A 13,641-nucleotide genomic window follows, 5' to 3' on the forward strand; every position below is an offset into this window, starting at 1 on the left:
GCAAAATTAGGCAAATAAATAAACAAATTAAATTAAAATAAAATTAAAAAAACTTAATACTAAGCATATGATTCATACACACTTGGTTGATGAATAATAAAAAATGTCAAATTACACATCACTATTTTTAATTACATGTGTTAATTTAGTGACCTCAAACTTTAACTGCATGCATGCCGTATGCAGGACTTAAAAGCAGCTGGGGGAGGCAGATTTTCCTTCTTCTTTTTCTTTTAATAAAATTTCAAATAACTAGCTAAATTTTAACTTAATTTCCAATTTCATTTACTAAATATTTAATAAAATTTACAATAATAATAATGCAAAGGAAAAAAATTCAAAGTTACTGTGCTTATTTTTTTACCTGTAACAAATTTCTGTTGGACACATTTCATAAATTCAAAAGTTAAATATTAAATTATTAAAATTTTTGGACTGACATTTATAATATTAATCATTAAATAACTTACTTTTAACATAAAATAACCAAATTTTCAGAGAAATATTTCCCAGTGGAACAAAACTTGAGAATAAATAACTATAACCACTTCTCTTTCCTTTATGTAGTGAATTTTTTATCGACATATGCAGGAAAGATACATATAACTGCATATAATCATACATTTCTCTATTTTTTACTACAGTCTGACACTTGATGGCATTTTGGGTTTGATAAATTTTGTAGCTTTAAAAAAAATTACTAATCTTCATCAAAGACTGTAGATACTCATCGGCCAATTAAGCACTTTTATTAGACTTGTTTTTCAACTGCCAAGGAAACTGTTCATGTATATAGATGTACTCCTATTGAACTTCACTACTGATATTCACTATTAAATATTTATCTTTTAGTTACCAGATCAGTATGAATAAAAGTTAATCAGATCTGTATCCTTAAATATTTGAATAAGATTTATATCAGACTGTAAATTTATTTATTTCCTTTCAGAGATTTTCTGGCACATTATTCATGTCTGCTTTTATTGGTAATGAAAGTAATTTAAATCAGACTCTAAATTATTAAATTCCTTAAATCTGCCTTCAAATTTTTGTTGTAATAATGCTTATTTTTCTAGCACATTCTTGAAATTTTTCATTTGGAATAGGGCAGGATTTAAAAACACAGAAAATGTGCAGATTTTTTTTAAAGTTGTGTTTCCTAATACTTGCAATTTACTTTTAAAAGCTTTAATGAAAGCCTACGAGTCAGTGATAAGTTTATCTTTTCTTTGCAGCTGTTCAATGACAATATTTAAACGGCCGATTACATCAACAAGAAATGCTAAATCCATGTATCATTATGTAGCTCTTTGATCTTTTTTTTTTTTTTTTTTTTTTTTCAAATTAACAAGAAATGCTAAATCTATTATCATAGCATAATTATATATAGCTCAACAGTGGTTTTATGTTTTGTGCCCTGAAAATTTTGATTGTTTTAAAATAGCTCCTAATTAACCTCCTGAACTAACCTCATCTTGTAATAAAAAAATCATTCCACAGTTACACAGTCACTTTCAGTTTCTTTAAGCAATACAACAAATTCTCGATTTAGAGCTTGTTCAAGGACACAGTTTACTCCTTTAATTATGTTTCCTCAGTCCAACATCTAAAATTTTTCTTTATGATTCGATCCATAAAGTCAATGTAAGGTGAATTCTTTTGGAATGAATACTCTCTTATTGCATATAAAATATATAATTTTACTGTACACAACATCACAGAAGTACATAATTTCCCATTTATCTTTAAAAAAAAAAAAAAAAAAAAAAAAAAAAGAAAAACCCTCTTTTTTTGTCTCTTTTCCTTTACTTTTTTATTAAAGATGTGGCTTGCAGTTTAATCTCTTCATTAAAATGCCATTTTTACGAGGTAACCAAAAAGTCCTTGCCATTTCTGATATAACATTGGAAGAGTGAACCCCAACATAAAAATAGTTGCCAAACCTGGCGATGAAGTGGTTAGGATGGTAGTCCGAACACTGACCAAGAGTATAAAAGTGCGTTGCATCGGTACTTCACACGTAATTCACACAACGACTGATTGAAATGGACTCATCAAAGGTACTCACAAGGAGTTGTTTGCTGTATGATTTTTAAGTGGGCCTGTTAGCAACAGAATCAAGTCTGTGAATTTGCCAGGCCTTTGGGGATGATGCTGTTAATGAACGAACTGCTAGGCAATGGTTCAAGAAGTTAGAGTCAGGGGATACATCTTTTAGTGATGCACCACGCAGCGGTCAGCCACAAATGCTGGACAATGAGGCTCTTAGAGCAGCCATAGAAAGTGACAGTTGCCAAACATGTGATTAGCTTGCTGCACATTTCCAGGTATCTGATGAAACAATCAGATTCCATTTACACTGCATAAGAAAGGCATACAAGCTGAGCAAGTGGGTACCCCACTCACTGTCCGATGCAAACAAAAAACACCATGTTGCTGCCTGTTCGTCATAGCTTACTCGGCACCGCAATGCATCCATACCAGCGATGAGAGGTGGGTCCAGTATGACATACTCAGGCGTTCCAGACATTGGTTGTTACCACATGACCATGTGCCTCACACTGTGAGACATTCTCTCCACCCATGCAAGACTATGCTTTGTATCTAGTGGACTAGTCACCAAGTAGTGCACTATGAGCTCCTGCCAGTGAGCCAAATCATCACGGTAGGCCTGTACTCGCAGCAGTGGAACATGTGAATCAAGCACTGATGCATAAAGAGGCAGCATTAGTCCATCGTATGAGTGTATTCCTCCATTACAATGTGAGGGCGCATGTGGCTCGGGAGGCCAGGGACACCATCCAGTGACCGAGCTGGGAAACACTACCCCATCCACCATATTCCCCAGACCTCGTGCTAACAAATACCACCTTTTCCATTCCCTGGACAACCATCTTCGTGGAATCCTTCAACTACCAGCCAGACGTCGAAAAGGTCCTCATGGACATCTTTGCGTCCAAGATTCCTGAGTTTTACCGCAATGACATTGCACAGCTGGTCACTCATTGGCAAAAGGCATTGGATGCCGATGGTGATTACTTTGACGATTAGTGGTAATTATTATTTGTTTTATGACTTTTTCCTTCTGACTGTCCAAAACGGCAAGAACTTCTTGGGTTACCTTCTTCATCTTGTAGAATTAAAGTTGTAAGACAATTACTACTTGTAATGGTTTACAACTTTAATTTAACAATTTTCATATGAAAGCTACACTCAAACATTTAGCTAAATTTCAAATAACTGGTATTGATGTAACGTAGATTTAACGACAAATACAAATTTCACAAGCCATACATTAGTTTGTCTGCATGTATTTAGCAATATGAATAGCATATATGTACACACCATTAGCTTACCAGCTAGTGAGTAAGTCAAGGAAAGTAGAAGTACTAACTCACTTGGGGGAAGGGAGAAGTACACACCAGAATATATAAAATTTTTGCCAACTGCTGGCTGGCAAAAAAATTCATATACTGTACTGAAGGCCCACCTCAGCTTAGTTATATGGCTCGCATACAAGAATACAGTCAACATGGGTTTTGCTCAAGTCATTTCACCATTACTAATTTACCTATTCCAACTCTTTACCAAAATTCAAAAAATAAATACATACATTTAACTAGATTTAGATGATTTTTTAATGTGTTTTATAAATTAAACAAAAAGTGTAGAAAATGTTAATAAATGCCAAAACTCAAATAAAAATAGTTTATATTCATAAATTAAAACTACACTCTATAACAAAAAAAATTGATGCACCAAGAAGGAATCATCCGATTGCTTTGGAATTTCGCATGCATAAATGTTCTGACCAAATATGCAAATGATTAAAATTTGGTATCCAATGAATGAATAGTGCGATCTCCAGTGCATCGGAACTACACATCCAGCAGATTTATATAAGGAGCTATTCTTGAACTGTTGTTAAAAATTTCTGTTGCATTGTGATTTAGGATACCTTTCAAGGACTGAAAAAAATGCCTGGCAGCAGGATTTGAGCTCATTATGAGAACTGTCAGAGCTTGAAAGAAGTCGTATCATTGGATTGAAAGAGGTAGGTTGGGCGAATCGGAGAATCACTCGTCATATGAGTCGAAGTGATGTGGCAATTAGAAGATACTAACAAGAATGGGTGGCTAATGGCAGATTTCAGCATCATAATGGTAGTGGTCGACCTACGGCCACAACAGATCAGGAGGATAAGAGTGATTGTCAGATCAGCTGTCCCACTGCCTGATTCATTGTTATCAACTATCAGATGTGCGACCCACACACGAGTGTTCACCATGACCATTCGCAGACGGCTGATTCAGCGAAATCTACGCTTGTAATGACCGTTACGCCACTCTCACCTGCACACTGTTGAGCTAGATTACAGTGGTCGTTGGCTCGATCAAGTCGAAATGATGCTGACTGGGGACACATAGTCTTTAATAACGAATCCCGCTTCCAACTGTGTCATGACGATTATCAAAGACATGTCTGGAGACGCCTGGAGCAGCATGCTGATCCTGCTTTCACTATTGCACGCCACACAGACCCTCAACCAGGAGTTATGGTCTGGGATGCCACTTCGCTTGACCCCTTTTGTCGTCATTAGAGGCACACACTTACAGCAGAGCGGCACTTCGATGACATTCTGAGACCTGTTTTGCTACCGCTCCGATGCATTGGACAGTGCTGTGTTACTACCGTTCCTTCCTTTGTTACCCTGGCCTATTTTTCAGCAAGATAATGCCCGAACACATACAGCACGTGCTGCTTGTCAAACACTCCTTGCTCAGCCAGATTGCCAGATCTCTCTCCATCATGCATGTCTGGAATATGATAGGAGGGCGACTGCATCTACCAGGGAATATTGATGACCTAGCCTAACAATTGGAAGAAATTTGGCAAGAAATACCGCAGGAGACTATCTGGGAGCTTTATCAGTCTATGCCATGGCAGCTGGCAGCTTGCATCCAGGCTAGAGGTGGGTTAACACCTTATTGAGCTTGTTATTTTGTAACTATGTAACTCTGAAATAAATCATTCAATTGTTCTGAAATTTTAATTATTTTCTATTCTGTACGTAATCTTCCTATCCACCAATTTTTGTCTCCATCGGACAATTCCTTCTTGGTGCATCGATTTTTTTATTTTATTTTTTTTTTTTATTATAGAGTGCAAATACCTTAACACCTAAATAAAAGGCTGACTGCATCCCCCTGAAACTATGAAATCCCCTCCCCAGTGGGGAATTCTCTCCTCGTCTACAATTTTTTTCATTTAACTGAGATTGCAAATCTATTCACTCTATTTCTTTTCATTCAACAGCAACCTTTCAGATAAAAACAATCTATATGTTTCTAATGTTATTTATATTTTAAATTGTCATTTCTTGAGATGCAATGATTAATGCACTTTTTCTCTTAGCTTCTTCTGTGGGTCTGTCAGAGTGCTGTTATATATGCATTACATATGAACTTCTGGCTATGTGACAGCACTAGCATCAAACTTAGCTGAAATGTAATAACTGCTGAAATGTTTGCTAGTGCTTTTACATTATCTTAAAAAAATGATATTGCACTCTACTGCCAAATTAATTTATGCTATATGAAAATATGTATTAAAACAAATATATAACTAAAATGTATTGGCAAGCCACATAAAATTACTAAGGCCACATGCCATCACTTTAACTGAGCCACACTGTCAATGAACAAAATTTATAATGACTTAAATTTATAATGACAGCAAAATAAGAAGAAATAAATCTTACCTTGTGATAGGATGAAGTTGGCCAGATAAAGATCCAGCTCACGGACGGAGACATTGATGTGGTATGGGTTGACACATAATGCAGGGTGGAGGCACTCATGAGATTTCTCTAAACGCTCTCCGTCAGTGCTTTCTAATGGAATTGCTTTGAACAAAATTACCATTACTAAATCCAGGCGCCATACCTATTAAATAAAAAGTTGGAAAGATTTATTTCATGAAGCCTTTCAAGAATTATGCTACAACCCCATCCCCCCCCAAAAAAAAAGAAAAGAGAGAAGCCTTAGGTTTTAACACTGCATCAGAAGATTTGTCAAGGCTTTTTATGCTTAATGAGCATTTCAGGTTATTGAACTGCTTTTGCACTTCTGTTATACACTTTTTTTTTTTTTTTTTTTTTTTTGCCTTTTTAGCTTTATCATTAAGCATCTTTTCCTTCATACTTAGAGAAAATCTGAGAGCAAAATTACAAATATTTAAAAATAGCATATCTTTAATAATTTCAGATAGAATGTTAGAGTCTGCCATATATACATTTTTTTAAATATTTGCTATATTATTTCTTTGCCAACTACCCACTCAAATGGTCAGCTGCCTAAAATAGTAATAAAAAAGTCTAGAATGGTTTTTATGAGTCCAGCTAGTGTCATATCATAAAAATATTTAATATTTTTAACTAGACATCTCACAATTTAAATGCAATTTTATTTAAATCAATCAGATTATTCAATCTTTCTTTAAATATAGCACAGGGCGATAATATTTGGTAGCACCAGTTTGAAAAATGAATCGGCATTTAAAGTGAATCAACGCAAAATGCCAAAATGAATTTAATAGCCCAGCGGCATTAGTTAGTCCCATATTCAATCCTAACTAATGTTCTTTGAGCTAAAAAAAAAAAAAAAGCTTAATATTTTTTTGTTGGTTTATTCAACATTTTTTTTTTTTTTTTTTTTCAATGTAAGCTGTTTAATTTGCTCTGCTTTTATTGGGAATGCAATAGATCAGGAGACTACAAAAGAAAGGAATGTGATGTGAAATTACCAGATAAAAACGATCTAAATTCAGACTCAGCATTCAAACAGCGAATTTCAAAATGTTCACTGTTTCATAAGGGAGGAAAATTATTAATTACGGAAATTTTTTTTCTCACTTCTTAATATTTTACTAGTGATAAATTCATTTAAATTTTTAGAACATGAATAATGATTCTTAATAAAACTAAAACATCATTTTGGGTAATGCATTTTTTCAAGTTCTCTATAAAAAATATTTAAAGATGGCAATAAATGCGGAAAAATTTATGAAGGAAGAGTGATATCAATAATAATGCAAGGCAACAAAGGCAAGGCAGTTAGTTACCTGTCGCCTAGAAAAGACATTGGAAGAGAAGCAAATGCCTATATGCAACTGTTGAAAAACTGTTGTACAATACAAAGTCTTTAATTCGGACTCGTCGGGGCACTTCAGCTATTCCGGATTAGGGGTTTTTCCGGATTATAGATCATCAATTTAAATCTGGTAAGATGGCATGCAGAAATTTTAAAATTAAAAATATTAAACCGTAATTTATGAAATAAAGACTAATAATTATGATCTAAAGGGTATCAACATTTACAAAAAAAAAAAAAAAAAAATGTATATATATATAAACAAATTTAAATTTGTTTAAATTTAAATTTCATTCCTTGCAGCAATGGTGCAAAGATTATTTAACTAAATTTGTATTTAAATTAAATTTAATTAAATTCAATTTATTCTTATGAAACATATATATATATATATATATATATATATTTGTTTACTTTATTAGACATTTCTTTCAATGTAAGTTGTTTTATTTTATGTGCTAATACTTTCTCTTTAATTCTATAAACAGACATAATTTCTTGTTCAGTTACAAAGTTCCGCTGTTCAAGTCCTGTAATTGCTGTGCCGAGAATACCGACTAACTTGTCAATCGAAATTTTTTCGTTTTCACTATTCATTCTGTCACTTTCTTCATGCCTTTATCCATTTTTTGCAGCAATTCCACTTTTTGTTTGATGGACATTGAAACATGCTTTCACTTTGTAGATCCTTTGGCAGTTCCAGAATCCGAAACTCTTTTTGACATAATCGAAAGTTCAAGCTTACTTTTTATAAAATTGCTCTAACAGTCTGCAAAAAATAATAAGCCGGATCCGATTAGAAGATTAAGGAACTACGCAATCTGCAACATTAACTGAAATAGATAATTAGATAATTTTAGCCTACCTTATACCGTTTGTTATACATTAAATGTGCATGGGTAAACGTATTATGTGAATGCGTAAATGTTACGCATGCGCAGAAAGTTTGTAGCTTTGAGGTTTGGATTATAGATCATTCCGGATTATGAACGTTCGGATTAAAGACTTTGCACTGTAATTATTTTTGTTGCATTTTAGATTACACTACGAGCCCAATACAAGCAAAGAAAGACAGCTCAGACAGAACAAATTTCAGACCTCTGTGACAAAACAAATTTCAGACCTCTATCAGAATAGTGTTATTATACATACACACAAAACTGAACATTATGCATCATTCATTTAATCGACTGATCAATTTTAAGATGTTTCATTATAATAACTTGACTTTTAAAATAAGAATTTCTAAAAATCTCCTCCAATTGACAGTAAGGGAACATTTTGAAGAAAAGTGAGCAATTTTTCAGAAACCAAAAACTTTGTATCTGTACTTATATCTAGACACCATGTTTCAAGATCATTACTATAAATGAAAAGATGCATTATCAATAGAAATGTTAAGGTTTCTGTCTATGAAATTCATTTTGACTAAATACAATATGATGCAACAACGTATGTCAGTAAGTAGCATATCTTTGTTTTGTTTATTTGATAGATTATAGCAAAGCACGAGAGAATCATCTCCTTAAGGAGGAAAATGCCTTCACGGAAGACTTTTTAAGGGTTTGTATTCATATTACACATGGTGAAAAATACGAGGGTTGGAACTTTAATAGTGGCAACTATTTATTTAGAAGGAATTCAAAAGTGATTCATGTCACCATGTTTTACAGTCCTTCAATATAATCGCCAGCATTGTGTACAACCCATTTCCAACGATGTAGAAGTCGCATAATACCTGTAGCAGCACCTGTTTTGTTGATAGTTTGAATGGACCGGTCTACTGCCGCAAGAATCTCCGGAACAGTTTGGAAGTGAATGCCTTGAAGTGGTTCCTTCATCTTAGGAATTAAGTCATAGTCACAAGGGCTTAGATCTGGGGAGTATGGTGGATGGTAAAGCACTTCCCAGCCCCATCGCTTGAACAAATCAGTCACAGTTTGCGCTGCATGCGTCCAAGCATTGTCATGCAAAATGAGAGGAGCATTCTGCAGAAAGTGTCGCTGTTTTTTTCTCAAAGCTGGTCGGAGATTGTGCTCCAAAAATGAGCAGTAATACTGCGCAGTGACGGTCTGCTGTGGGGGAACAGTACGCGTTAGGATGACACCATCACAGTCGTACATGAGAATCACCATAACTTTCACATTGCTGGGGTTCTGACGAAATTTCGAACGTAGTGGTGAACCGTGATGACGCCATTCGTTTGATTGGTGTTTCATTTCTGGCTGGTACGATCGGGCTCAAATCTCATCCAGCGTAATGATACGGCGTAAAAAAGCATCTCCTTTGCGCTCAAAGCGCTCCACGTGGGTTCGGGCAGCATCGTATCGTAGCCATTTCTGCATTTCCGTCAATTGATGTGGAACCGTGAAGCAATTTTTCTCATGGACAGGCGTTCCTTCAGAATGTGCTGCACAGTCGTATGTGCTAATCCTGTTTGTCCGGCCAGCTGACGAATCACTTGGAGACGATCCCTGTCCATTAGTGCGGCAACAGCTTGCACGTCTGCATCGCTGACACGCAGACAACCTGGCCGCACCATGTCTGCCACATTTTGGCTCCTTCATTGAATGCTTTCACCCATCTTGCTACGGTTCTGTAGGGCAATGCAGATTCCCTGCAAGCCTCTTGAAGCCCTTGATGACACTGTAGTGCTGTACAATACAAGGATCCATTCTTCGCGTCACTCCGCATGCGCGTGACGTAGGCAGGACGAGTCTTTATCCTGAGAGGTAAGGTAGGTATGTAGTTCACGTACGGTATTAACGATATTCTTTAGTTTTATTGCGTAGCGTTTTTTCAGCTGTGTTGCCACTATTAAAGTTCCAACTCGTATGAAATTGAGCATGTAGCCAGCTTGTTAACAGAGATTCAAACCTGACTTGCATGTTCCCTGGATGGTGCAATATATCATTTACAAAACAAATGCTATTCCTTGCATTGGAGATATTCACTAACTGCATCCAGCAAACAATCCTACATATTAAATCCAACGTAAATTATACAAATCATTGCAATGTGACTAGTCAGTCATATGAGTCAGAAACAGTAATTAATTATTAAATATTCTCCATTTGTATAAAGCAAATAAAATTTAATTAAGAAATTTTAAACGCAAAGAAATAAAAATAAAAATAATTATTATTGCTGTAAACTGTTTTCTACTCTTAATTCCTTTTAAATCTAGTCACTTGTTTTTTCTCAAAATTACACTGTTTAAATTTCTTTTTTTAATAATTCACAACATTTGGTTTTACTTTTGGTTTTGAATTTTACTTTTACCCTTGCTTACATGGATGACGAAACACGAACTGAGTAATTGAAGAGTTAGGTTTGGGGACAACTTCCCCTTGAAAAGTCTGCCTGCTCAAGAATTATTCACTTATGCATTTTTTTTAATAATAATTTTTTTTTTTTTTTGGTAATTATGTACTTTTTTATGGTTTTAGATATGTGCAATTTATTTACATATGTTCTTAGAATTTAAATGAAATTATAAATTAGTTCGCAGCAATAATACTTATTTTTATTTCTTCGCAATTAAAATTTCTTAACTGAATTTTATTTGCTTTATATGAATACAGAATATTTGTTAAATTCAAATTTCATTCCTTGCAGCAATGGTGCAAGAGAATTATTTAATTTAATTGCATATATTAGTAAAAAATGTATAATTTTCTTTCCGAGATGTTTTAGATAACTGTATATTAAAAGACAAATGATTAGAAATATTTTACTTTGTCAGCTTGTCTCAGACAATCAATGCGCCTCATTTTCCCTTTCTGATCAGGGTTGCTAAGAACACATCCTGTTGTTTTTTTTCCAGTAATGCCTAAAACAAAGCTTTCGCGACATTCTTGGGTGATATCCTTTCTTAACTTTCCCAAAAGTCTGGATGCCCATTTCTGCTTTATTTCCACACGTTCATTCTAAAAATTATTAACAAATTAAATTTAGTAATTGTGTAATTTTTTCATCAAAATGCATAAAAAATGTAATAAAAAATTAAGGAAATACTCTAATGATTACAATGTTACAATTGTAGTTTAGTAAAAAAATGATGAAAATTAGAATGAGAATTTCAATAAAAATGTTGTTCAATTAAGCACTGAAATATTTTGCAAATGGCATGTTACTTAAAAAGAGGTAAAAGCAAAAACATTATTTCAAAAACTTCAGCAAATGTCACTTATAATCTCTTTTACCTGTAGTTCTTCACGACATACTCTCTCCTCTTCAATATTCATACGCTTGTCATGTTTTTTGAAATACTTTCGCTTCACAGCCTGAAGATTGAACCATGTGTAAGAGAATGATCTCACATGAGGCAACAAAGCCTCGATGAATGGATGAAATTCATCCTATTAGAAATAATTCACTTTAAAACAACCTTAAAAACATAAAAAATTATAAATCCAGCATATGCAAACTAAAAGGGGGAAAAATTAACTTCAGATATATTACAATAAATGCAGAAATATTAATACTGCTTAAAACCTTCATACTTGTGTCAAGCAGGTTATTCCCAGAATAGAAGGGAGAGGAACATATTAACATTCTAAAATATCCAAAAATGAAGTTTTTTGACCCATAAATACCATTGGTAAAATCTATTTTTTGCATATGAAAAAAAATTTCTGTTAAATTTATCCTCGTCAACAGACTCAACACTTCACAGCAGAATTAGCTGTAATCTGTAATCATTGACAGGTACAATGTCAACATAAGTTACCATTGTTTTTGTTATTCAATTACTAATATATATTTATAAAAATGTTTAGACATTGCTGAATGAGTCATTTTGTAAACTGCAGTATTCTGATACCTTAACCTATGATATCATTACAATACAGTAACATGACTACAAATAACTGATTCACATTACACTAGAGTTGACATATTTTGAAAAAAATCCCCCAAATATATCAAAAAACACTAAATTCTTCTCCATTACCATACCAATCAAGCATTTAAATTATGTATAAGTTTGTTAGTTTCGCTTCTGTTAGACATTTTGCCCCAAAAAGTGACTGCTTCAATTTACTAGTGGCCCACATGCAACCAACTGCATAAGAAGTTATTTATCTTCTCAAACACAAAGGAAATTATGTTGTTCATAAATGCAATTAATTTGTACGCAACATTACAGAAAGTTGATAAATATTTCCTGTTGCAAATATTAATGACCGTCTATAAACACGCATTATTTCAGAACAAATAAAGATCATAATTGTTTAATCAAAATTACATCACACTTACACATTTAACTTCTGTTAATGTATGATAAAATCTTACTTACCAGAGGCATAAAATCTGTAATTATTTTCCAGGAACAAAAACTGAATTCTGTTCAACAAATGGAATGCAAGCCTTTGCAAAAATAAAATTTATTAAAAATTATGCTTTTATATAAAATATTTTAAAAACATTCTTTTTAATATATTTTTAAAAGAAGCTTAAAAATGCAACAATTAGGCTATAAATTAGGGATAATTAGTATAAATGTTATTAATGACTCTAATACTGGAAGTTAACAAATATGAAGAAAATATTTGCAATAAACATCGCATTTAATATTATGGCATCAGGATAGAAATCTATAATCCATTAAAAGGGGTTCTGTTACCACAACTAAATAGCAGTTTCTAACAATTTAGATACAAAAAGTTTACAAAAAATCAGCATATTAAACTAAGAAGTTGCAATTATTAGTTATATATGAAACTTTCACGAAAACTAAAAAATTACGAGCATTATATTGCAAAAATTACTATATAACCCTACGTAATGCAAAAAATAAATACCAGTAAGCGATAACGAATGTCTTCACATGACAGACAGAATGAGAAACGGAAATACTGACAAGCATTTAAACACCGCTCCTACATATTGCCAAGGACATTTAAATGTTTCTTGATTTATAGAACAGGAAAATAATACATTAACTCGTCTTGCAAAAGTTCTGATGAACTTATAACCACATTTTAAGCCTATAACTGATTTCCATTAAAGAAACAAAAACTTACCATTTTTATTTTTATGTGATGTAACTTTTACTGAAAATGAAAGAAAAAACACCATGGGAAAAATCAAATTTTATAACTTATCCAATACACTTTAAAAGAATCTATAGAAAATGCAACATTTTATTACCGTTACTATTTAGTGCGTATTGCAGTGTTTTGATCATGTTACATCTGTTGTTATTAATGCGCATGACTGATATTGTAAACAAGAGTGTAAACAATAGAAATGCCATTCACACCTATCAACAGAGTGTGAGTCAACGTTTGTCCTCTTGCCGCAGTAGTGTGCTGGGATCGTTTATTTTTGATAACTGTAAATTAAATTTTATGTTTAATTGGCTTATTTCTTTTAAAAATAAAAATATCTATATTTCTTGTTATATGCGAAGAAGAATTGTCATAATGTTTCTATATATACATTTTTGTTTAATTTCATAATAAAAGTTTTGCAATTATTATTATTA

The 13,641-nt window shown here is 33.2% G+C and overlaps 1 protein-coding gene across 4 annotated transcripts in view; it reads right to left on the bottom strand.

Moving 5' to 3' along the window:
* LOC118193019 (nuclear factor 1 X-type-like) overlaps positions 1–13,383 on the bottom strand; it is a 50,850-nt gene extending 37,467 nt beyond the window's left edge. For 2 of the 4 annotated variants that reach the window (XM_035364056.2, XM_035364055.2), the window contains exons 1-5: positions 13,178–13,370; positions 12,451–12,521; positions 11,357–11,512; positions 10,889–11,080; positions 5,762–5,945 (exon numbers count right to left, since the gene is read on the bottom strand). In XM_035364056.2, coding sequence (XP_035219947.2) covers positions 5,762–5,945; positions 10,889–11,080; positions 11,357–11,512; positions 12,451–12,459 — 541 coding nt within the window. In that variant the 5' untranslated portion in view covers positions 12,460–12,521; positions 13,178–13,370. Of the gene's footprint in view, positions 1–5,761; positions 5,946–10,888; positions 11,081–11,356; positions 11,513–12,450; positions 12,522–13,177 lie in introns of all 4 variants that reach the window. The other 2 variants (XM_035364053.2, XM_035364054.2) reach the window with 2 other exon arrangements.
* Between the last annotated feature and the right edge of the window lie 258 nt (positions 13,384–13,641).

This window comes from Stegodyphus dumicola, chromosome 3, assembly GCF_044657685.1.
Source record: "Stegodyphus dumicola isolate Sdum_Otavi_A_Nest chromosome 3, ASM4465768v1".
Classification (NCBI taxonomy): domain Eukaryota; kingdom Metazoa; phylum Arthropoda; class Arachnida; order Araneae; family Eresidae; genus Stegodyphus; species Stegodyphus dumicola.